The sequence below is a fragment of the Myotis myotis genome, unplaced genomic scaffold, assembly GCF_014108235.1.
Source record: "Myotis myotis isolate mMyoMyo1 unplaced genomic scaffold, mMyoMyo1.p scaffold_m19_p_8, whole genome shotgun sequence".
In the NCBI taxonomy this organism is placed as follows: domain Eukaryota; kingdom Metazoa; phylum Chordata; class Mammalia; order Chiroptera; family Vespertilionidae; genus Myotis; species Myotis myotis.
In genome coordinates, this window is record NW_023416390.1 from 64,419,889 (window position 1) to 64,443,858 (window position 23,970).

Below are 23,970 nucleotides of genomic sequence, written 5' to 3' on the forward strand. Positions count from 1 at the left end.
AGCTAAATCATAAAGCAGGTCTAATTAAGCAAGTTATCCTATATAATAAAAGCATAGTATGCAAATTGTCCCCTCAACTGGCAGTACATCTGAGAGTTTGACCAGGGGGTGGGGCCGGCTGGGGGAAGGGAGGGAGGCCCCAGTGGTGGCAGGCAGCCAGGGGAAGGGAGGCCCCAGTGTGCGAATTTCATGCACCAGGCCTCTAGTTTTATATATATATAAAAGGCTAAGTTGACTCACGCATGCATGATACATATAAAGCTCTTGCTGGCGCCAATTGCACACATGTGTTTCCACTGTCATTGTTGATCATGAATTTGGTTGACACTTCTATTATAAAGGAAGGGCAGGTAGTGATACTAAAATATTTCTTCCAATTAATTTCCTTTCAATGTGCACGAAACTGTGCACTGGGCCATTAGTTCATAATAAAGGCCTGAAGCAGTGACACCTGAAGCAGACAGAGCCACCTGCAGTGACTGTCACTGGTCCTGGGAAAGGCGCACCCAGGCTCCTCCGATGGCTCTTCGTAGTCACACCCCTTGGGTGGCCCTGCCATAAACCGCAGAAGTCCTTTTCCAGGGCTGTTTTCTTTATGCTTCAAAACATGAAAAACACCATCTACAAATGCGAATTGCTTCTTCAAATGTCCTAGAAGAGCCCCACTTGGGTCCCTTCTGACTCTACTGCTGTGATTTTACCAAATAAACGTTGATAAAAGTTTATCAAAACTTTATTAAATAAGACATGGTTTCTAGACTTAATATGTATGGTTTTAATAAAAGTGCAGTCCTCAAATCAGGCTCTTCCTCTATATCAGCACCGTGAGAGGCATCCTGGGTCTTTGGTTAATTTTATAATATTTCCACTTCTATGTTTTTCTTACCACAGAAATCTGAAGCATCACTATGTGCTACTGCAAATGGTCCCGCCAACCGCCTTGTGGCTGGCATCCTGTGCACACTCGCTCTCTGCTCTGCCCAAGTTGGTGCTACTCCTCACGACTTCAACTGTCTTCATCTAAAGGGGAGGAGCTGCACTCTGTAGGAAAATGATGTGTTCCAGCCCCGGAAGACAGAATGACCTGCAGGCATGCTCTGATTCTGTGGTGGCTTTAACGGTGAAGGGGGTGGAAGAGTTGAGTCACGTCATGACACACGGAAGCAGTACAGGCGTGCCACACACTCAAAGTCACCGCACTGCACCTGGCTCTTCATGCTCAGCAGGATCATCTTTCTTCCAATTATATTAACTTTGGTGATTTAGAGTTTTGATTTGTGGCTTCATTTTAATATAACTTCTAAATTTGTTTTGACTTGACAGTTGTGTAAGATCTTTAAGTATAAGGAGTATATAGTGTTTTAAATTTTCAAATATTTACATGGCGTACTAAAATAACTTAAACTCTGGGACTGTGTGAGAATTTTATTTCTTTAAAAGTACTCTACTTACTATTCAAGTTTGAGAAATAATGGTCCAAACATAGGAAAACCAAAACACCATTCTGCCACAAAACCTTTCAGAAAACAGCGGTTTCAGCAATGCCCCACTGGCGCCATCTGGTGGACACATTTGAACAAGTGCCCACTGGCTTGCTAAAGTGTGGCCAGGAAAGGAAGACAACTGCAGGGCCCTCAGAACCAGGGAGCTAGACAAGTATTCCAGTGCTGCTACGTTGAATGTGGGGCCTCGAATAATGCCTGAGAGGCCAACCTCACACCTCGTCTCCAGCTCACAACTCCCACCTCCCTCTCAGCCGATATCCTGGCTTACCTGCAAGAAAAGGCATGCACTAAGAGAGCCCTTTTACGTCCCTGTGCGCCCTATCCAGCACCTTGAGTGTAGTGTCACCTCTGCTCTGGACCCAATACTCCGTACCTGTAATTCTCCTACATTATCCATGTCCCCTTGCAGCTGGATCAACACCATCCGCATACCGATAAGCTGCAATAGCTTCCATCTTAAAAAAGAAATGCAAACCCCTTCTTAACCCCACATCCTCCATTCCTCTGCCCATTCAAATAAAACTTGTTTGGCCAGCATGGCTCAGTGGTTGAGCATTGACTTACAAACCAGGAGGTCCTGATAGGATTCCAGGTCAGGGCACATGCCCGAATTTCGGGCTCAATCCCCAGTGTGGGGCATGCAGAAGGCAGCTGATCAATGATTCTCATCACTGATACTTTCTCTCTCTCTCTCTCTCTCTCTCTCTCTCTCTCTCTCTCTCTCTCTCTCTCAAATCAATAAAAATATTTTTAAAAAAATAAAAAGTAAAACCCCCTTCTGTAGTCGCAGCTAATTGGGCCGCATCCCCTTCTGCTGAGCACCTCAAGGTCACCTCCCTCTGACTTTCACCAACCATCAGTCTCCGTTGTCATCTTCCTCCAGCTCTGAGCAGCCTTTGACACACCTGACCACCTTTTTCTAAAAACTGGGTGTCCGCCTGACCTCACATTCTCCTTCTCGGACCCCTTTGGTGGTGCCACCTACCTTTTCCCACAGATCCCCAGGGCCTAACTCCCCCAGGCCCCTGCCTCTGTCCACGCTTCCTCCAGGTTGCCTCCTCCAGACCCACTGCCTTACACACAATCCCCACCACCTCAACCCTGACTTTTCTCCTCAGCGGCAGACGCACCAATCCCACAGCCTACTCAACACACCCACGTGGACAGTGAGCTGGGCTGATGTCTAAGAGGCATCTCCTAATCAGGATGATAAAAGCCAAACTTGCAGTTCACCCAATTTCCCGTCATGCTAAAGGTAACACTTACCTGGCTGCTAGGGCCCAGACCTAGGAACCACCTTTGAGTTCTACCACACAGCCCTCTCCCCTCCACCCTCAGCTCTCACACACGGGCTGACTCTAAGCACTTGCTGCCACCATGTCGGCTCAATGCTACCCCTTCCAAGTGGACAGCAGCAACCGCCGCTAGGAAAGGCCCTGCTCCTACTCTCAGGCCCCCACCCTTTCTCCAAAGCCCAGCCCAGGGCGGCCCTTTCCTATCATGAACCAGGTCCCACCATTTCCATCCCAAAGCCCCGCACACCTGGATTCCACTCTAAACTGCTCACCGGAGCCTCAAAGCCTCACTTATCCAGTCCCCACCTCCCTTCCCAACAGCCCGAATTAAGATGGTCTCCCCTGTTCTCTGTGCTTTCGCCCCATCAGCCTTCCTTGGCTCCTCAGAGATGCCCACCTTCCACGCGTGTCTGTGCCACTCTGCCCCAGGCCACTGGGTGGCTGGCTTTTCATCATTTAAGGTCTCAGCTCAAATGTCAGCCCCTCTTTCTACATAAGCATCCTCCGTCTCTATTCCATGACCTGTTCTTTACTTTCTTCAGTGCAATAACCACTATTTGAAGTTACCTTGTTTATGTGCTGTGTCTCCCCAAACAAGCATATCACTACACTCGAACAGAGCCCTCTGTGTCTCACTCACTGTTAAACCAAGCACAGAGCAACCTCTATGCCCGTTCCCATTCTTTGGATGAGGAAACTGAGGCTGAAAAAAATCATCCTCAATGTCACATAGGAGTAAAGTCAAGGCCGGGCCTGGAAGCCACATCTGGCCAAAGCCATGTCCCATGTCCTTAACTTGTTGCATGTACTGCCCATGTCTAGCTTTTGGTCTGAAAAAGAAGTTCCTCGCCCCCGAGATTTAAGTTTGATTAGATAAGAGCCAGCATTGCCCTGGGTTCTTTTGTTTTCTATACCTTGATTTCTACATCTTCAGTTCCTCCGAAACCTTGAAAATAAACCAAAATACTTATTGTGATTCTAGTTCTTGAACCTTAACATGAAGCAGAAGAAGTTCCCAGAGATATCTAGAGCCATCCGCGTGCTGTTCTGGCCCCACAGGGCTGGGAAGAGGGAGCAGGTGAAATCCCTCCACTAGCGCACACACGCTTCAGAGCAAGACTCCCAAGGGTTCGGAAAGGCCATCGCAATGTGATCTCATCTAAACAATGAATTTCACATTTCCAACTATTTCTTTAAAAATGATTTAGCATTTCCTCACTTCCAATTATAGTTCTCCACTCCATTGGATATTATCCTTTTTTTAAAAACCTCTGCTGACAAATGCCAGTCTTTTCTTACAATTGTTCTTTCCTTAAAAATAGTCAATGTTCTTGCCCGGCTGATGTGGCTCAGTGGTTGAGCGTTGACCCATCAACCAGGAGGTCATGGTTCGATTCCCGGTCAGGGCACATGCCTGGGTTGTGGGCTCCATCCCCAGTGAGGGAAGAGGGGTGGAGGGTGAGCGGGAGGCAGCCGATCGATGACACTCTCTCTTGTCATTGATGTTTCTATCTCTCTCTCCCTCTCCCTTCCTCTCTCTGAAATTAATAAAAATATATTTTTTAAAAAAGAAAAATAAAGTCAATGTTCTTGTTTATGACTTTCAGATAAATGATAGTATCTTTAAAACCCCTTGTATCTGCTCATAGCAGCAAACAGGCTACTCAGACATGGGCCTTCCGCACCGCACTCAGTGGTTATGATCTACTACAGAGACTAAAAATTATTTTGTAACAACTGTGTGAAATAAAGGAGATTATAAACCAACATTTCCCAACTACCTACTATGTACCCAGTACTGCACTGCTCATGAATATTAGAAGCTGGCGTTTTAACTGAGCACCTGTTATACACCAAGCAGCTTAGAAGCATGACATCAATGTCAATGGCCCAGGGAAAGGACTCTCCCCCTTCCACAGAAGAGGACACCAGCTCTGAGGTGAAATAACTTGAAAGAAGCAGAGGACCTGACACTGACCAGGTGTCTAAGGCCAGACCCGCAACCATACCGCCTCCCGGCAACGGGAAAGGGCCTGTTCGTGACGTGGTGAGAAAAGCACCCAGCCCGGGAGTCGTACGTATGTATGAAGTAGGTCGAGGAGCTTCCAATTTCAGATGAAATCATCAAAACCACTCATAACACTTTGAGTAAAGAAACAAATCACCACGGTGGGTGAGGGCATTCTGTTACTTTGAAAGTCTCACCCGACCTACTGATTTTCCATCTTCAGGGTGAGAAGAGGATATCCAGGCAATAAATGGCTAACATGCGCTGTGCGTACCTCCCACACAGTGTGGGTCTGGCAGGCCTCTGTGGGACAGCATTAGTGAAGTGACCACTGCACAGTCTCTTGCTGGGAGCCAAGCACAGACACCTGTCTGCAAGCTCACCTCAAGTGGGCAATGCAGGTACTACATCCAGCACAGCTCTGCTGCATGTGAGGTGTTCAGCAAATGCTGAGTGCTGGGTGCCCACAAGCATTCATCTTCCTGTCCTCACAAAGAAACACTACTCTTACTCGGGGCGGTGATGCACCCAGCTAAACGACCACCTTTCCCAGCCTTCCTTGCAGCTAGGCATGGCCGTATGCCTCAGTTCTACCAGAGGGATGTGGGCGCCAGGACTGTATGGGACTCTGGGAAGGCTGCTTAAATAAGGAAGCTGATTCAGTGGGAGGGCTGCTTTTGCCTCGTCTCTTCTTCCTTTCTGCTTCCTACGCTTGGAACGTAAATTGTAGCAGTCATTTTGGTGGCCTTGAGATGACCTTGAGAAAGGGGAGGAAGGTATTTGCTGAGGAGAATGAGTCTAAATTTAAGAGGCTAGCTTTCTGTTGTGACAGACCACTTCAAATTCCTTATGTAACAGAAATAAACGTCCATCTTATGTAAGTCATAGTTACTTTAAGACAGTAGTTCTCAAGCTTTGGTGGCAAATGAAACACCTGGGGTACTTGGTGAAAATACCAAGGTCCACTACAGCGGGAAGCCCGGGGAGGGTTGGCGGGGGGGGGGTGGTGGTGGTAAGAGATCAACCAAAGGACTTGTATGCATGCATATAAGCATAACCAATGGACACAAGACACTGGGGGGTAGGGGAGGCCGGGGGAATGTCAAGGGGGGGAAAAAAAGGAGACATATATAATACTCTTTGTAATACTTTAAGCAATAAAACAAAATTTTTTTTTAAAAAAAGAAAATACCAAGGTCCAGGTCCCTATGCTACCTCAATGAGCCTGGGTCCCTGGGTGCCAGATGATGCCAACACCCCCGGAGTTCAAGAACCAGTGCCGTAGGCTTTTCTGTGCTAAGCAACCCAACTTGACCTTCCAGGTCCATTCCAGTGTTAACCCCGACACTGACCACATGGCAGGCAAAGCAATTTTATAATATCTGATTTTATTTGCTTCCAACTGGAAGTGGAGGTCAGATCTGAATGGGGTGGGCTGTTGCCAAGTTCATGTCCTACCCACCCTTCTCGGACATGGCAGATGGCGGTGGGCACGAGGCCTGCTCAGGGCTGCCTCGGCCTTCCCTGCTGTTCCTCCCTGCTCCTCCAATGGTGCCTGGGTGGGGCCGCCAAGCTTCCCCTCGGAAGTTTTAGTCTGAGCCTGAGCAATGCCGTCATCTCCCGAGTGAGGGCTCCAGCCTCCCTCCGTTCTCCGTCCTTACCGTGATGCAAAAAGGGCTGAGGAGCTGCTGCTCTCCTGAGTGGCCGGTCACTGAGGTTTGCCGTGCAAACCCGGTCCCTTGCACACTAGCTTCCTCCGTGGGGGCTCAGAGGTCAAGGCCAGCATCCGGAGCCACCTCCTCCCTTCCACACGTTACTGGTTCAAAGTCAGTTTTCTGGCCACCCCATTGTCTGTCTGCTCTACTAACCAGCAGTCCCTGTTCTCCACCTCGAAGTACAAAAGGACAGGCTTGTGCTCTTTTCCTCTCTCTTCCAAAGTTTATTACCTCTCCCCCCTTTTTTGTTGTAGAACCATATTGGGCATGTGGGTTGTGGAAAGAGACGTTTACAGCCCACTATCTCAAAGGAAAAACTGGCCTGGATCCACCCAAATATACTAGTAGATTAGCATAGTTCTTAAACACTCCATTTGTTGAGTTCAGATAGTAACTGTAAAAATATGACTGTCATTATCTGGCTCTTGCTTTATATTCAGTTCCTGAGACTTAATCACCCATGTCTGTCTGTTCTGGGTAAAAGCAGTTGACAAACGGGTAATGCCCTTTTGGATGCCAGCTCCGGCGGGGAGTCCCACAGACAAAAGCAAGCTCATGTGACTCATTCACCACACCCTCGCCTGTCTCTGGGGGACCCGGCGCCAGGTGGCCCAGCTAGAAGACCCCGGGGCACTAGATTGAGTTGAGGATAGGCCTCGGTCCCTGACACCTGAACCCCAGGGCCTGTGGGAGCAGAGCTGTCTCCTGTCTGCTGCAGGTCCACACACACGTGGGAGGAAGCCAGGCAGGGGCAGGGCTCTGCCCCAGACAGAAGCCACCCGGCACCAGGGACTTACTTATTTATTTCTGGCAATGAGTGGAGCTTGATGAGCCGCCTCCTCCCCCTCGGATGGCGTGAACGGCTGTCGGAGATGACGCTGGGTAGTGTCCGGGCCGGATGGGCTTGGCTGTGTCAACCAACAGAAAGGAGAGAAGAGGCGTCAGAAAGAACTCAGAGAGCCACGCCCAGGTACCTTCAGGCCACAGGTGAAATCCAAGGCAGAATTCTTGTCAGCATTACCGTTCTCAGCCACCAGAGCCTCTGAAAGCAGTTTTGCCTCCTATTAGTACAGGGAGCTAACCCAGGACACCAATGTTTAGGAGACAGAAAGAACTTACGTAGCAATCATTTTTATTCAGATCGAGGAAAATGAGAAACAAAGGACTTTCAGTTTTGGTCTGAGGCCGACCCACAGGTCCCCATGGGTTCCGAGGGCATCTGTGAGCCCCTAGGTTAGATGTAGAATTCTGCCAGATATCCCTTTTCTAGGGAGAGGGTCCACAGTTTTCATAGGTTTTCTAAGGGTATAAAATCCAGTAAGTGCAAAGGGTGAAAAGATCCAATGAGCCACTAATCTAAAGTATAACCTGAAAACTAGAAACACGAAGGTGCTGGTTTAAAAACCTCTGCACAGCACTGTCTGATGGGCAATAATAGTACATGCTGCTGGAGATGCTTCAGTTTTCTAAAAAGCCCTCCAGAGATCGTCCCTAAGTCCCATTTATTCCTACAGCTCTGTCCTGGGAACATGACTTAGCAGCTACACTCCTTCCCTGTGTGGGGAGAATGCCCCAACCCAGGCCTTGCACTTAGAACCGGGAGCTCACTGACGCCAGGCCTGGGAGCCAGGACATCCAGACCTGCATCTGCAAGCAGCTCTGCCTGAGGCCCTGGCTCCCTACTCCTCGTGGTTCCACCCAGGACAGGGATCTTCAGGCCTTGCTGAGAAATAGCTGTATATTCTGATATATCTGACAGGGTATCCTTTTACAGCCCAACACTTCTGCCTACAGCCCAGGCCAGCCGGCCTCTCAGCTCAGCAGTTCTGAAGACCACAATGTACGCTGGGATCTCAGTGTAAGGACGCCCCCTTCTCCGGGATGGGCGCAGCAGCCTGGGTCCTGCAAGCCTGACCACCTGTTCCAGAACCACCGCCAGGTGGCCTCAGAGCACCAGGGCTCCTGGCCGGTGGAGACCTCGCCTTTAGGAAGGGCCCAGGAGAGAGGCACGTACCAATCTGGGCCGAGTGGGCCCTCCGGGCCATGTTCTTGGCGCGCACAGCCTCCTTGATGCGATCCACCTCCTGCTGGTAGCGCTTGCGGTCCCGCATGGCGTTCTCCTTGGCCTCCTTCAGCGCGCTCTCCAGGGCCTTGACGCGCTCGGCCGTGGCGCGCAGCCGCTTCTCCAGCTTGGGCAGCTCACAGCGCAGGTCAGCGTTGTCCCGGACCAGCTGGGGGGAGGGGAAGGGGCAATTACCAGGGAGCACCCACCTCGGGGGACAAAGACTGTGACAGGAGCACAGCTAGAAGCAGACTCTGCAGCTGAGTGACCACCCCTGCCGGGCACAAAGTCCACATGACCATAACCTCTGGGGAGAGCAAGGGATCGAATTACTAACTGCGATCCACGGTGCGAGGGTCTAAGTAAAGCCAGTCCCGCCACAGGAAACTCAGGCTCGGGCAGGGTTTGCTTCCTCTCTCCTGGGAGAAAGCAGTGCTCGGATGTCAGCGTGTGAAAGCTGAGAAATGCCCAGCAAAGGGCTCCGTGCAGGGCGCGCGTTAGGCCCTCGCAGGCCTCCTCCTCCCACCAGGACCCACTGTCCACAGCAGCGTGTGGCTGGGACCTGCTCTGCAACACATCCCGGGCTAACAGGCAACCCGGGGGACTGCTCTTTCTTTCATCAGTGAAGACACTCAGTTCAGAAGCAGCAGGCTCACCCTGGGCCCAAGCTCTATCATTCCCTGGCTGTGTAACGGGGTAAGTCATTGGACCACCACGGTTTCTCATCTATAACAAAGGACGTAATAGGACCAAAGCGGGAATCTAAGTGGATAAGAAAAGTTTTGAAAATCAGAATGTGCTCAAAGAAGTTGTTACCGTGTATGCCCAGCGCCCGTTCTGGGGCTGCCAGAGAGCAGTAAACATTCATTGAGTCCATAGTAAAAATGTTCATGAATGTCAGAGCCCTACTCCCTGACAGTGTTTACGTTTGTATTTCTGTCAATAACTTGCTTCAGTAACATCAGCCACACTGAATCTGCGGTCCTCCCTCTGAGGAAAAATGACAGCATCAGTAATGGTGAAGAGCCGTAACAAGTCAGAGAAATGACATCCCCTCAGCCATCTGGCACTTCCATCATGTCCCAGTGTTTAGGATTTAGGGAAAACAGCATGAACATTCCAGCATTCAACAGAAAGGAGGCAGCTAAGCCCTAAATCACCACTGCTCTCTGCGACTCCAGACAGACTCAGGGCATTGCAAGAACCTGAGAGGGTGCGCCAGGGACAGCAACAGAGCAGAGGGGCCAGTGATGCTCCCAGCTCCCCACCCAGGGCCAGTCTGCCTCCTTGTCTGTGAAAGCAGCCGGCCCGGACCAGCTGGGCGGTGCCCGTTTTGCCTTCTGTGGAGCTCTGGGGCTTCCCGGGAGACACCAAAGCCCATGGGGACCAAGGTTGGGGCTGCAGGTGGCGGGAAAAGACAGAACTGAACATCCCACGCCCCACACTCAGAGCTCGAACTCAACTCCTCACATTGGCTTTGATGACATCAGTATCTTAGATAGAAGGGAAGCCACGGAGGACTGAAGGATTCCACGGGCCTCCTGGCTCTCCAGCTGTCCGAGCCTCGGCCTGCAGTGTGGCCAGTGCAGCGGGCTCCGCCCAGGGGAGAGGGCGGCAGAGGGACCGGCACAGCTTTCCTACCTGTTTGTGGACCTTCGTGAGCTGCTCCAGGTTATTCTCCAGGAAGGAGATTTTCTGCTTCTGGGCAGCGCTGCCCCCGCCATCGTCGCTGTCCAGCTCCACACTCTGCATCAACACCAAGGGTCAGCGAGATGAGCCTGGCACTGCCCACTCTCTGCCCAGCTGAGTGCAGGCCAGACTTTCTAAATCTCCCTTTAAAAACTCCCAGTCCCTAAAGGCTCTTCTGAAAATGAAAACAAGCAGAGGTTCTAAAAGTTTAGACTCAACAGCCTCTCAAATTAGTTCTTTGGTTGGTGTCAAATGTTAAAGTGTTATTTTTTAGAGGTCTGGAAAAAAACTTCAAATCTGCTCTTGAAAGATACAGATTAACTCTCTGTGATATATATATACTTCTCCCTTGCAGGTAGATAAATACTTTTCTTTTCAAAAGTGGCTCGCATGGCATTCTCCCCAAGACTCATTAAGAAGAACCAATGTGGAAACATAAACCCAAGACCTAATGCTGATTTCAAACATCGCACCTGGGCAAGTGTCCATGCCCAGCGGGAGGTCTCAGTGGCCTCGGCTGTCCCTTCAGCTTCCACTTCCATAAACTTCCTTAATGAATTCACCTCCAACGGGTCACTACTGCATCCGGGCTCTTACATGATCAGAACTTGAGATTGGCAAAAACAGTGCCCTGCTGGCAGTGCCAAGCTGAGCAGCCAGGCAGGTTAGGAAAAGCATGCAGACACGAAACGGAAAAGCGTGCTTGCTTCATCTGATCACACATCCTCTCCTCCTGAGCGCATCTCAAACCTGGGTGTCCTCAGTCTGAAACTGAAGGAGGATTTGCTAGAACCCAGATTGCTGGCCCACCCCAGCCTCTGGTTCAGTGGACCGAGTCTTGGGTGGGTCTGAGAATCTGCTCATCCAGCAAGTTCCCAGGCGATGCTGACACTGCCGGCCGATGACCACAATGGGAGAACCTCTGCTCCTTCCTCGAGTTTTATAGCATGAAATCAGGGAGGTCTGATCTCAAGCTCTTCGCCCTCCCTCAGACCACCTCCTCCCTCAGACTGAGCCTCTTCAGCTCTTGTGCAACCTCTCGTCTCCCTCTCCATCACCTCTGCTCTGACCTCCCTCCCACACCTGGTCCAGGTCCTATGGCCATTTCTAGTCTGATGATTGTGGTCTCTACCTACCTGCCTGACCACTGCCATTCAGGCCCTGAAATCTCCCTTCATCCTCTACCCCCTTTTCTTTATTTTTATTTCTAGGCTTCCAAACTCACTACAGCCATGCTGTCAGGGCCACGGCAAACGCCTGCTCTGACTCTCAGCTGGACACTCACACCGCTGCTCAGCAGTCCTGTCCTTCCTCCCTGGCAAATCCCCCCGCAGCTGCCTGAGCCTTCCCTAGTCTCCTGGCCTCCCCACACTCCTCCTTCTGTATTGACACTGAGGACGGAGACTCCACGTGAACTGAGATCAAAGCTGTCAGTGCATCTCTTTCTACTGTTACTACTTCCTGCCAATGTCTGCACCTTGGCTTCTCCACTTCTCTCTGGGAGAATGTGTCCCTTCCCCTTAACACATCCATCTATGCTAAGATTCTGACTCTACCAATGACCTCTTATTTATGTATTTCACTTCTTTCCCTTGGCTCCTTCACATAGACATGCATGCACACATACATGCACACATGTGCCTGCACAGGCACATACATGCACACATTTTCTTAAGTATAGCTTCCTCCCATCCTATGAGGCCTCTGGATATGGCCCTTGTCCATCGCTTTTAAACATCTTAAAGAATAGCCCCATTGCTGCTTCCACTCTCCTCCCTGCTTGAACCTCTTCCAGTTGCTCTTGGGGTTCTCCATGTGGCAACTCCCTGAGATCAGTGTGTAGAAGGCGCACAGATGTGCATTCCAGTCCTGCCTCTGGCTCTCCCCAGCTGTGCGATCTTGGTGAGGCATTTAACCTCTGAGCCTATCTCCACACCTGCAACTCAGAACACTAAGCACCACACACCTGGTTGCTGGGAAGAGCACATAAGACATCGGGTGTTATGGTGCTTTAGACACTCTGACCCCATCCCCAGGGGCCTCTGCCTTCTCGGGCATCTGGCAGTGCCCAGCAGGCGTCTGAGGCCCTCTGCGCTGTCCCTGCAGTCTGCACTCTGGCTTTCCCACTGCAGCCAGATACACACACGCACTCACTTGAAATGAAGGCCAGGGAAAGGATTACAATTGCCTGTCACTAAGGAGGAAAAATCAGATGGCAAAGCGTTCCCGAGTGATTTCTGCCTCTAGCACATTCTTTTAATAACATTCACTGCCATGACAGCCAGCTCGATTTAAGCAATGATACTTCATCTGAAAAGGATCCTCTCCGGCACCTGTTCTACTTGGTCCCATTCGCACAAAGCAGGCTCACCTTTTTCACCCGGGCAGTCAGGTCCTGGACAAAGAGCTTGCGGAGGTTATGCAGAGTCTGCAGCTCCCGAGACTAGAAGGGAAGTTGTGAAGCCGCGTGAGTGGGGACGCACTGAGGTATAGCACACCGGCTCTCAGCCGCCTGCTCGCAAGCCCCCTGGCTCGCCCACCACACACGCCCACCCCACTGACCTGGCGTCATCTCCGCAGCACCCCACGGTGCAGAGACTGGGAACTCGCACAGTGAACCGCAAACTAGAGCAATGCCAGCTAACTTGCTATGTTCTAACTGGAACCTTTTTCCCCCTCAACCACAAAAATTCAAAAGTTTTCTCACCAAAATTCCTAGGGGCTATGTGACCAGAATGGATTCCTTTTTTCCCTCTAATTTCTCACTGTTTTGTCCTCACATGCACATTATATATAATGTCAACAAGGTTAAATGAAAAGTTAGCCACACATCCTCCCACCCTTACTGACAGTCTTCATGTTTCTGCGCCCACCCCCACCCCCCCACCCTGACCCTGGTCCGTTTGCTTTGCATCCCTAAGCATATGGATGAGGCAGACTTTCCATTCAAGTGAGCCCAGGCAACGTATCTAACCTCTCTGTGCCTTAGTTTCTCAGTTTTCTTATTTGTAATGTGAGGACAAAACAGTAGCTGCTTCAGAGTTGTTGTGATCAAGATGAAATGAGATGATATTTATAAAACTTAGGACAGCTTCTGGCACACAGTAGTTGCTCAGTAAACAGTAGAGTATTAATTTATTGATGCATCGTACTTGACAGCCATTTCCTCATTAGGCTCTCATTGCTTCCTTTCATTGTGCTGGTTCTTCTTATAATTTTCAGGGTAACTAACTTCTTAGGGGCATTTTTTCTTCATTTTGGATTATTTTCTACAAATGAACCCTTAGGAATTTGATTGAGACAAGAGCTGAGACAAGAGCCTGAGTCGAACCTGGTGATCTTTGCTAAGATCAGAAAATCCTTCCATTCAAGTCTCCAGGTATTGTGATTAGTTCCTTGCAAAATATTTTCCCAGAGGGAGAAGAAAGATAAACTCTCATTTATGTTTTTCTGTTTGTCTAAGTTGACCTACTTTGACAAAAATGTCAAGAGATGAAGCTCATTCACGCTCACAGAAAAAAAGGAGGAGACAAGCTAAAAAGCTATGGAAACACTAAGTTTCTTGGAATAAAGGTTCTACGTTAATTTAGGTCTTATTATTGGGTCCAACTCTGCCATTCTGTGTGGAAATAAGAAGCACTGAAGTCAATTGCTTCCTCCGATGAAGTAAATTGCTTTCCCCAGGAAGCTAACGGGTCTGTCATGGTGACCACTGTGCACATCAGACCTGTCCCAGGCTTAGCCACCTCCTGGCAGGTGAAGAGCACAGACAACTCCCCACTCCTGACCGAGGAGCGAGCCCACAGCCCCGCCAGGCACGCTCTCCCTCCCACTACAGGGATTTTATTATTGACTGAACCGTAATCACAGAAAAATTTTCCATTAGAATTGGCACCACATCAAAGGGAAATGAGAAGGGACGGCCTGGAGCCGGGTGAGCATGTCCATGGGCATAAGTGCAAGTGTCACAGAACCAGAGTGTGGTGACGTTCCTTCTGCTTGTCTTTCGGCAAATGCAGCAGTTTGGGGGGAGCAGCTAAAGACCTTCAAAGTAGCTAGAAGTTATGCTTACGCACATGCATGCTTAGGCAACTGTCATTCAGCCCCTTGGCAACAGCTTTTCCTCTAGGGTATTCGTCGTCATTCCCCTCCTGCCCTGACCTGCTCCCCTCAGGACCACTCCCCACCCACAGGCCACTGCCCTGTGTGAAAGCTCAGAGCTCAGCTTCCTGTCACCGTGGACAGTGAGGGTGAGACTGTGAGGTGGAAACAGGAGGCCCATCAATGGGGCAGGAGGAGGGTCCAGCCCCAAAGCCCGGACAAAGTGTCCTATGAAAGCCAGAGGGCTGCCTGGGAGCCAGGGACGGCCTGTCCAGCGTCGTCCCCTGCAGTGGGCTTCAGAGTCCCACCCTGGACACAGGTCCCATCCCCTGCCCGGCCCAAACACTCAGGGAGACTGACAGGCCTTGAGCAACTGGACCTTGACCTCCGGGTGCCACCTCCTGCCCCTTTTCCACTGGACCACAGCCACTCCTCTACCTGCTGCCTCTGCCTGGAAGGCTGTCTGTACAGTCACCTCCAAGCCCACTGCCTCAAGTCCCTGCTCAAACATGGCCTCCTCCTGGAGGCCCCCCCCCAACCATGCCCCACGCTTTCTATAACCATCCATCGTCATTTACTTCCTATTGTTTGCTGTCTGTCTCCTCCAGATAAAAGTCCGCTTCACGAGAGCCAGGATCGTATCTGTTGTTTATCATGCAGCCCAAGCCCCTGGAATGCCAGCCCTCGCAGGTGCTCCACAAGTACCTGTTGGAGGTTGAGTGGATGTAGCCACAGGGCACAGAAGCTATAAAATTACAGGCAGTGATTTGCAACTTAGTTCAATTCTTACACAGGGGTCCCAGGGTTACAGTACTGACAGACAGACGGACGGACGGATAGATGGATTCTCCGTCAAGAGCCAGAGAACAAATTCTACAACTCTCACTTTTCCACTGCATATTTTATGTCTAAAATGATACACTAAAGGCATGCCCAGATAAAACTGTAGGATAAAATAATTCAACAAATCATAAACTAATCTGGTCTTTAAGATGAAAATGAGTTGGTAAACTTGCTGACATACCACTGTCTCCTCCAGCCCTTTGAGGTCCTCCCTGGCTTGTTCCCTTTTGTCATTGAGCAACCTAAAAAACAAAAACAAAAAGGAAGCATGAACCACCAAGGGGGCGTCAGAGATCTCCGTAGACACCACCGGCACCTGCAGACAAATCAACAAAACGAACCAACTCACACACAGCCATCGTCTGCTTTAAACTGGCCAGACCTGGCCCGGATATTTGAGTATCGGAATCACAAAAGCAGACTTCGTAGGGCTGTGCTGCAAAGAGAGGAAACGGAGGAAACGTGCACAGCGCACTCACAGGAGCTTTTCCAGCTTCATCTCCCTCTCCCGGTCCTCGATCTTCAGCTTGTTATAATCAGAGCTGAGCTTCTCTTGTTCCAGTTGCAGTTTCTGATTCAAACTGAAATGGGCAGGAAAAAACAATATGTTCTCCATCAATCTGAAACCCCGAGTCCTCCAGCTAAAGACATGGTTCTGTTCCAACCCCATTAGTTCTGTGCAATCAAGGCGGCAATTCTGGAGGACTTTGAGGGACCGGAGAGCAATTTCACAGCTCCCTCCCTGCCCAAGTGAAAACGAATTTTCTGGGGAGCGCCTGAGGCAGGAAACACTCAGCTCTGAGGATATATTTATAGTTGGCTTGGGCGAGAGCTTCAAGGGAAAAATAATGAGATGGGGAAAGGGCCGATCCTTTGAAACAGAGACAGAGCGCCTGTCAGAATTCTACAGACAGCATGCAGCACTCAGGGAACTTTATTTGGCCGTTTCGACCTTCCCTTCCTCTCTGGTCCCATGTTCTGAAAACATCTTCTAAATCCAAATTCCTGGCTCACACTGTGGCAGTTCCACTCTGTGAGGTCCTCGCGGAGGGGGACAGAGGGAGGAAACAAATCAAGTCTTGGGTCTCTGCAAAAAAGAAGCTCGCCATCTGGTTGGGGCATCTGGTCGACACTGACAGCAGCCCAGCACTTGCAAACCCTCTCATGTGGCCGCAGGACTGTACAGGCAGATCACACGCCCTCTGAGGAAGACCCAGAGGCCCCCTGGAAGGAGCAGGCCCAGGAAACGCTCCCACCTGCTAACTCAATCTCCAACCCTCCCTCTTTCTCGCCTTCCTTCCCGCCCTCTTTTCCCCTCGAGCTGAACATTGTGAGGGTGACTAATCAGGATAATGAACAGGAGACACGCCGGGGGAGACGCACAGCATGAATGCTGGCCTGGCAGCGGCCGGAGGAGCGGCGGTCCCTCTACCTGCGCCCCTTAGGGGAGGTGTGCGGCAGTCACGCCACGCCACGCCACCGACACCTGCTCGGGTTACCTCTCTCTCCTCTTAAAATGCAAATGTGTGTGTGAGCAGCTCGCACGCATTGAGAAGAGACTGGGATCAGTGGTCTGGAGAATTAAACTCTAACTCCAGTTTGATTCCTACTTGGCTGTGTGACCCCGAGTCCATCATTTCCCTGAGCTTCCCACAGAGAGACGGTTCTTCGTTTACAGAAATGGGAGGGGACGGAACCTCTGGTCCACACCTGGGGGCAGGGGAGGTGGCAGTGGAGAGGACTATTTCAACAAAGTTGGTTTTCTTTGCTTTTTATTTGGGGCATTTAAAAACATGACTCTATAGAGTTCAAAAATTAGCAAGGAGCTCACGGTGCAAAAAAACATTAAGAACTCCCAGGAGAGGATCCTGAAGGCCCCGCCAGTGTGGTGACCTGTGTGATGAGGTGGACGGTGAGCGAGGAGGAGGGAGAGGCCAGGAGGGAGCAGGGCTCGTCAATGGCTGGGCCGTGACAGGAGAATGGCCTTGAGAGGCGTTACCAAGACGAGCTGCAGTGATGCCATCCTGGCGAGCGCCAAGGAACCACAGCTCAGACACGGGCACCAGGGGCCCCTGAGAGGTGTGCGTGTGCAACTGGGGGCCTTGGAGTTGTGCTGTGGGCACGCAGGTGCTGGGGTGAGGCGGCAGCTGAGCTGCCTTCTCTGGAGTGTTTTTTAATCCTCACCCAAGGATATGGTTATTGATTCAAGAGAGAGGGGTCGGAGAGAGAAAGAGAGAGACATCGATGTGAGAGAACATCGACAGAACATTGATTGGTTGCCTTCCATACGTGCCCCGACTGGGGATCAAACCTGAAACCCAAGTATGTGCCCTGATCAAGAATAGAACCGGCACCCTTTCAGTACACAGGATGATGCTCCAACCACATGAGCCACACTGGCCAGGGCCTGGAGTATTTTTTAACTTATGTTAACTCCTGAGACCAATTTAGGGTTTTGGGTGTGTTTTTTTTGTTGTGGTTTTTTGTTTTGTTTTTTACTTTCATAGTATCCCCACCTACTGGCACATGTGTCTGCCTGCATGAGTGACCAATATGACCCTGTTCTGGGGGGGACTCGCCTGCCACCTGCCCCACCAGCACCCCCTGAGGCTCAGCTCCAGCTGGGGGAACAGACCTGGGGAGCAGCATGTCTAGCCACTGTGGCCCCGAGTGGCACAGAGCCACAGGCCAAGAGAGCAGAGGCCCTGGCTGAAAGCCACGTCCTTCCGGGCTGGCCCACGCACCAGGCCCACCCCACATCCCCGAGCCCGTGCCAACTCACTCCCGAATCTCATCAATGATTTTCTGCTTCTCCTCAATTTCATCGCGAAGTCTGGACAGCTGCTTCTGGTGAGCCTCCCGGTGGCTCTCCATCTGCTGCTCCAGCGCCTTCTGCAAGCCAGGCCGAGAGAGTGTGTCATCTGCGCTGGCCCTCAGCCCGCACAGTGACAGGTCCTGGATCTTTCTACCCCTCCCCCCTGCCCCTCGCTGTCAGATCCCAAAGCTGGGGCCCCAGAACCCGCCCTGCTGTACTGAGACAACAAAACCCAAGGATCTGTTACAAAACTGAGTGGGTCTTAGTCCAGCTCCCCCAAGCCACATGGCGTCTCTAGCCAGGTCAGTCGGAGGGCACAGACCTACTACCCGGGTGACGTCAGACAAGCCGTGTCCTGTGTGAGCTACACTTCCTCACCTGTACAGCTTAGATACTTGCCCCCGCCCTGCCCCCAGCACGAGTTAATGGTGATGTTCAAAGGAGACCTTTTCCGCAAAGTGATGTAGAATCAGGAGAGGGGCCATCGGTGAGGCAGGGCGTGCTGTTGGCTGGAGCAGGGTCCTGCCTTGGACATGGCTTTCCCTATGGGCTCATCACCAGTGGGGCTCAGGGGTTGCCTAAAACTAATCAAAATGATGTATTTCCTCATATCTCATCTTACTCACCTAAAAATCTTATTTGCCAATCATATTTGCTGCATTTTTCTTTACTGTTTAAAATGTGACCCAAAATAAAGATCTCTATGTTTAAGGTGGAAATTCAAACTCGGGGTGTTTCTTTAAAAAGGTAGAGGGGGGAGATGTTTTCTTCCATTCAGAGGAAGGACAAGCATTTCTTCAGGGGTTAACCCGACCACGTGGCCCAGGCAGTGGCTGGGAGGGGCCGCGCTCTCCCTCTTCATCGGGAACGGGGGAGAATAATGCAGGAATACAACAGAACTATCTACAGACAGCTCAGGCTGCTGGACCCCTCCACCTCCCGCTCATCTCTAACCAGGCCACACTCTGCGATGGGCTCCGACTGCCCGGCATGGGTGCCCCCACCCCTCACCCTGCTCTGCCACCGCATCTCTGAGGGAGACAGGTTTTCCCAGGACAAGACAGCCCAGTCCAAGTGCGAGCTCACCTTCATCTCCTCGGCATCCTGCAGCCGCGTCAGGTGTTCCTTCTCCTTATCCTGGAAGCTGACTTCGTGCATTTTTTCTGTTTTGAATTTGAAACGACAGTTTCAGATTTAACTGGAAGGTCTTGCACTCAGTAGTAAAAATTAAAAAACAAAACCAGAAGAATGGCAATGGCAGGAACATCAGCTATATCACCAATTATAAGCACGGCACAGAGGGACGTCTGTCAGGGGAGGACTGGCTGAAGCCAGGCTGGCCGCTCTTGGGACATGACCTGGGGGGAGGGGCGCGTCGTACAGGGCAAGGTGCTCATTTGGAGCAGGCCACTCTACCACTGACTTGCACCTCACGCCTCCGAGTACTGGCCCCCACCTGGCCTCATGAGTGACCCCCCGGGGAAAAACGTGCTTTGTGGGTTATAAACACGCCCTGTAGATTACACCGCACTCTGCGAATCTGAGTGGCATCTGAACCGATACCACTGTCCAGAAGATCCAATTTACCTCCCAAGGGCACGCTGTCTATTCTCTAAGATTCTGGGGTAGAAAAACAATCTAAGGGCAAGAACAAAGACATTAGAAATATAAAATACTCCCTAGATTAAATAGGAAGGCCCCCTATTTGGGAAGGGCTGCTGTGTGTGTATGGGGGGAGGGGCGGTCCCAGCCTCCTCTGGGTCCGTGGCCCCTGAGCACATGGTGCAATGGGCAGCTGGAGTTAGGTCGGGGGAGCAAGTGATTTAAGACAGCAACATTCAGACATCAAGCTTCCTCTCTGGTCTGTTTCCCTTACTTCAGGTTCTCTGGCTTCTATTTTATTTCCACTCAGGCAACACCGCAGAAGCCCTTTATAGGAGGGAAACGTTCTTTGCAGTGTCAGGTTTTGGGTGGAGCATTCTATTCCTAACGTTCATCCGTTATCACATAAAGAAAATATGACAAGGTCACTGCGGGGGTGGATATATTCTCTTTCTTTTTAAAATTTGCCTTGGCTTTTGAAACAAGATGTACTTACTGAACAAACAACTACATAATAATAAAGGAAATAAAAAAAAAGGATAATATTGTCACCAATCCTATTATGCAAGCAAAACCATTTTCATTTCAAATATTAGTGTGTAGGCCTTGGAACATAAGCATCCATTGATTTCTAAATGTTATAACCACAGTAAAAATAAGATACACTTTACGATTTTTAATCTAAGGTTACATTGTAAGCATTGAGTAGCCTTGGTCTACTTCATCTCCAATATGAAAATAATGTTCTGTTGAACAAGATACCAAAGTTAATGTTGGACATTTAGGTTACTTCATTTTTTTCACTAATATAATTCTGTAACGAGCATTTGTGATTTAAGGATCAAAAGTATGAAAAATGCTATGATTATTAATATGTTTCTCAAAATGCTTTCCAAAAGGCCTCTAACAATTTTCATTGCGACCCATAATATGTGTGCTCCGTTTCATCTCCGTGCATATATTTTAAGCCTGTCTGGTCTCTGCATGTCTAGTCAGCCTCCTCCTGTTTACTCAGATTACTGAATGCTTCCCATGGCTCAGTACTTCCCGCAGCAAAGGTAGCGGGGGATGCCTGACAAAGGGAGGGGCCTGTTCGAGGACGGGGGCAGGGGGACACAGTGAGCCACTGGTGGAAGTTCAGACTTGACCTTAAGAGCCACAATGTCAGAGGCATGGGATTGGGCACGAGGCAGATTTGACTTTAGAACAGTCCCTTGGGTTGCAGCCCGGGGGCCAGCCTGGAGCAGGCTGGGGCGGGACCCTCGCTAAACGGATGTCATCACAACTCTTTTTTTTTTTTTTTTTTTAATATATTTTATTGATTTTTTAGAGAGGAAGGGAGAGAGATAGAGAGTTAGAAACATCGATGAGAGAGAAACATCGACCAGCTGCCTCCTGCACATCTCCCACTGGGGATATGCGCGCAACCCAGGTACATGCCCTTGACCGGAATCGAACCTGGGACCCTTCAGTCCGCAGGCCGACGCTCTATCCACTGAGCCAAACCGGTTTCGGCTGTCATCACAACTCTTAGTTAGATTAAGGCAATGACAATGAAGATGGAGATGAGCAGGTGGAACAGACAGGCCTTTGATAGATGGGAAGCAGGACTAGGGAAGAGGGGATTCTGAGGTGGGCGGCAGGGTGGGCTCTGGGAAAGTGGGCAGTGGAGCAGATAGAGAGTGAAGGCAGTCTTCTGGGTTATTCTCCAACCCCCCCCCACCCCCCACCCCAATGATGCCATTGTCATCATAGACCTAGAAATGCTTTAATTGAGCAAAAGTGGACATCTTGAGTTCAGCAATGCAGACAGTGCCTGCTTAGGCCGAGAGTGTGACACCAGCAAAGTAGTCACTCATTTACCTTGGGCTCGGAGCTTGGCCAGCTCCTCATTGAGCGAGTCTTGGGACTCTTCCAGCTGCCTCCTCTTCTGCTCCATGTTCTGCATGTAGTCCGTCAGGGATTTGATCTTGGCCTCGTGCTTGAAACAGCAAATAGATAAAAAGAATGAACGACTAAAAGTGGTCACCTCACTTGCCCGGGACTGTCCAATGGGAAAATGCATGGACTAAGTAGCAGGGTCCTGTTTTCCCATGTGCTTCTCTGCCTCTCACAGACACCCCTCAGGGCCACGCCCCTCCTCGCCATCCACAGTGCTGAGACACCAGAGCCCAGGCTGGTTTTCTCCTCACAGAGAACAGAATGCTGGAGAGCAAGGGGTGGGGGAGTGTCTGGGGCTGAGGGCTTCATTCTTTGAACCCGCACCTGTGGATTGCATCTTCACAAATCAAATATTATGGCTTTTCTTTTTCTGTCTCTCAGGCTCACCAATTCCTGTCTCACGGACTTTACATTTTACATGTTCCTCTCCCTGGTAAGCTCTCCCCCATCCCTCCCAGACATGGACCTTCACACAGACCATCATTTTCTTATGGCACTGAATTTCTACATGGCTTATCTCAGCCACTTTCTTACTTGTTAGCTCATGAGGGCAGAGTACATGCTTAGTAACTATTAGTGCAGCGGTTCTCAACCTGTGGGTCGAGACCCCTTTGGGGGTCGAATGACCCTTTCACAGGGGTCGCCTAAATACATCATGCATATCAGCTATTTACATTACGATTCATAACAGTAGCAACATTACAGTTATGAAATAGCAACGAAAATAATTTTATGGTCGGGTCACAACATGAGGAACTGTATTTAAAGGGTTGCGGCATTAGGAAGGTTGAGAACCACTGCATTAGTGGGATGAATGAATGAATGAATGAATGGGAGTTCACCGATGAACAGGGCCAGCGGTCACTTATAGCAGATGGAAATAGGCAGGCTCTTCCCGCTCCAGGTCAACAGGGATCCCATTTAGCGGGAAGACCCAGGAGACTGAGCTCGGATCTAACGAAGTGACCTCTGGGGGAAGGACTCAGCTGGAGCAATGAATTTATAAGCATAGCGTGTGGTGAAGAGGATGATTGTAAACAAGGAAGATAGCATTTTAGCTGGCAATATTTTGTCAGATTCCTTGGATCATGTCGAAAACCAGACAGCCAAGGTTTCTCTTATGTTTGAAACGCAGGAAATAATGATTGAATATTTAGCTCTGTGTAAATTGTAGCAGAGTACAAAACAGCACCTAATGGAAAACTATTGCTAATGTAGAAAACCCTGCCTGACAAAGGGATTCTTTAACCCCAAATATCCTAATATTCTTTTTTCAATATGCTTTTATTAATTTCAGAGAGAAGGAGAGGGAGAGGGAGATAGAAACATCAATGATAAGAGAAACTCAGTGATTGGCTGCCTCCTGCACATCCCCTACTGGGGATGGAGCCCACAATCAAGGCATGTGCCCTGACTGGGAATCGAACCATGACCTCCTGGTTCATGGGTCGATGTTCAACCACTGAGCCATACCAGCCTGGCCCTAATATTCTTGACTCCCATCTCATATTCCCAAAGTCAGTGTTCTCTAAGACCTGGGTACCTGGACCCTGGTCGTGGGCTCCAAACTTTACAGCACCCCACTTAGTCAATGATCTGGCTGCGCCCCATTCCAGTGAACAGAGGTCACAGGCTAGGGGAGCGTGCCCACCTGGACCACGTCCCCTTCTATCTGGGAAGCAGTTCCTCTCTACTCCAATAGCCCCACGGCCACTCCCAGGGCCAGTGCTGCTACTCCCAGCATCTATTTAAATAGATTACAGATGCAGTTACACAGCTCTCTCAGTGCACAGGGAGTGCAGGAGGGACTCAGGCGTGGAGGCTGGTACCTCCAGATGGAAAGAGAAGACAGTGGGCTGCAGGCTGCGGGGGGCCTCTATTTTGACTCGCTTTGACTTCTAATAATAGGCTCAGGGCTCCCCAAAGCACATGCCATCAGTATCAGAGGGGATCTGGGAATCATACTGGGGGGGCACTAATGTTTACCATTTCTTATCTCAATTTTTAGGAATTATAAAAGGTAAACTGTAAAGCAAGCTCAGAAAGAAGTGGTATAAATTCCCCCCATAAACCACTCTAACTTATCAACTATTTCCCCCTTATATCCCTGGTTTTATCTATATGAACACATATTTTACAAAGTTACAAAGCACAACACAAATACTAACAGCATTTTCACTTTCACTATCTTCATGTAATTATACTTTTCAAATGGCTAGATTTAATAGTTTTTTGGGTAAGAGCTACATAACACTCTCCCATATAACTTTATGTTATTAGTCTATCAATAAATATTTGGGCATTTTACCTTAATGTAAGAAATATTGCACTCAACCACTTCCATATAAGGCCTTAATATTTTTAATCAGGAAATGATAATGCTATATGAAATGA

The 23,970-nt window shown here is 49.9% G+C and overlaps 1 protein-coding gene across 3 annotated transcripts in view; it reads right to left on the minus strand.

Moving 5' to 3' along the window:
- KIF5C (kinesin family member 5C) overlaps positions 1–23,970 on the minus strand; it is a 147,976-nt gene that overhangs the window by 10,047 nt on the left and 113,959 nt on the right. For 2 of the 3 annotated variants that reach the window (XM_036320347.1, XM_036320349.1), the window contains 9 exons: positions 21,499–21,616; positions 19,120–19,196; positions 18,001–18,110; positions 15,698–15,799; positions 15,400–15,460; positions 12,646–12,717; positions 10,227–10,331; positions 8,538–8,754; positions 7,321–7,431 (listed from right to left, as the gene is read on the minus strand). In XM_036320347.1, the coding sequence (XP_036176240.1) occupies positions 7,325–7,431; positions 8,538–8,754; positions 10,227–10,331; positions 12,646–12,717; positions 15,400–15,460; positions 15,698–15,799; positions 18,001–18,110; positions 19,120–19,196; positions 21,499–21,616 (969 nt within the window). In that variant the 3' untranslated portion in view covers positions 7,321–7,324. Of the gene's footprint in view, positions 1–7,320; positions 7,432–8,537; positions 8,755–9,659; positions 9,903–10,226; positions 10,332–12,645; positions 12,718–15,399; positions 15,461–15,697; positions 15,800–18,000; positions 18,111–19,119; positions 19,197–21,498; positions 21,617–23,970 lie in introns of those variants that run through there. The other variant, XM_036320348.1, reaches the window with a different exon arrangement.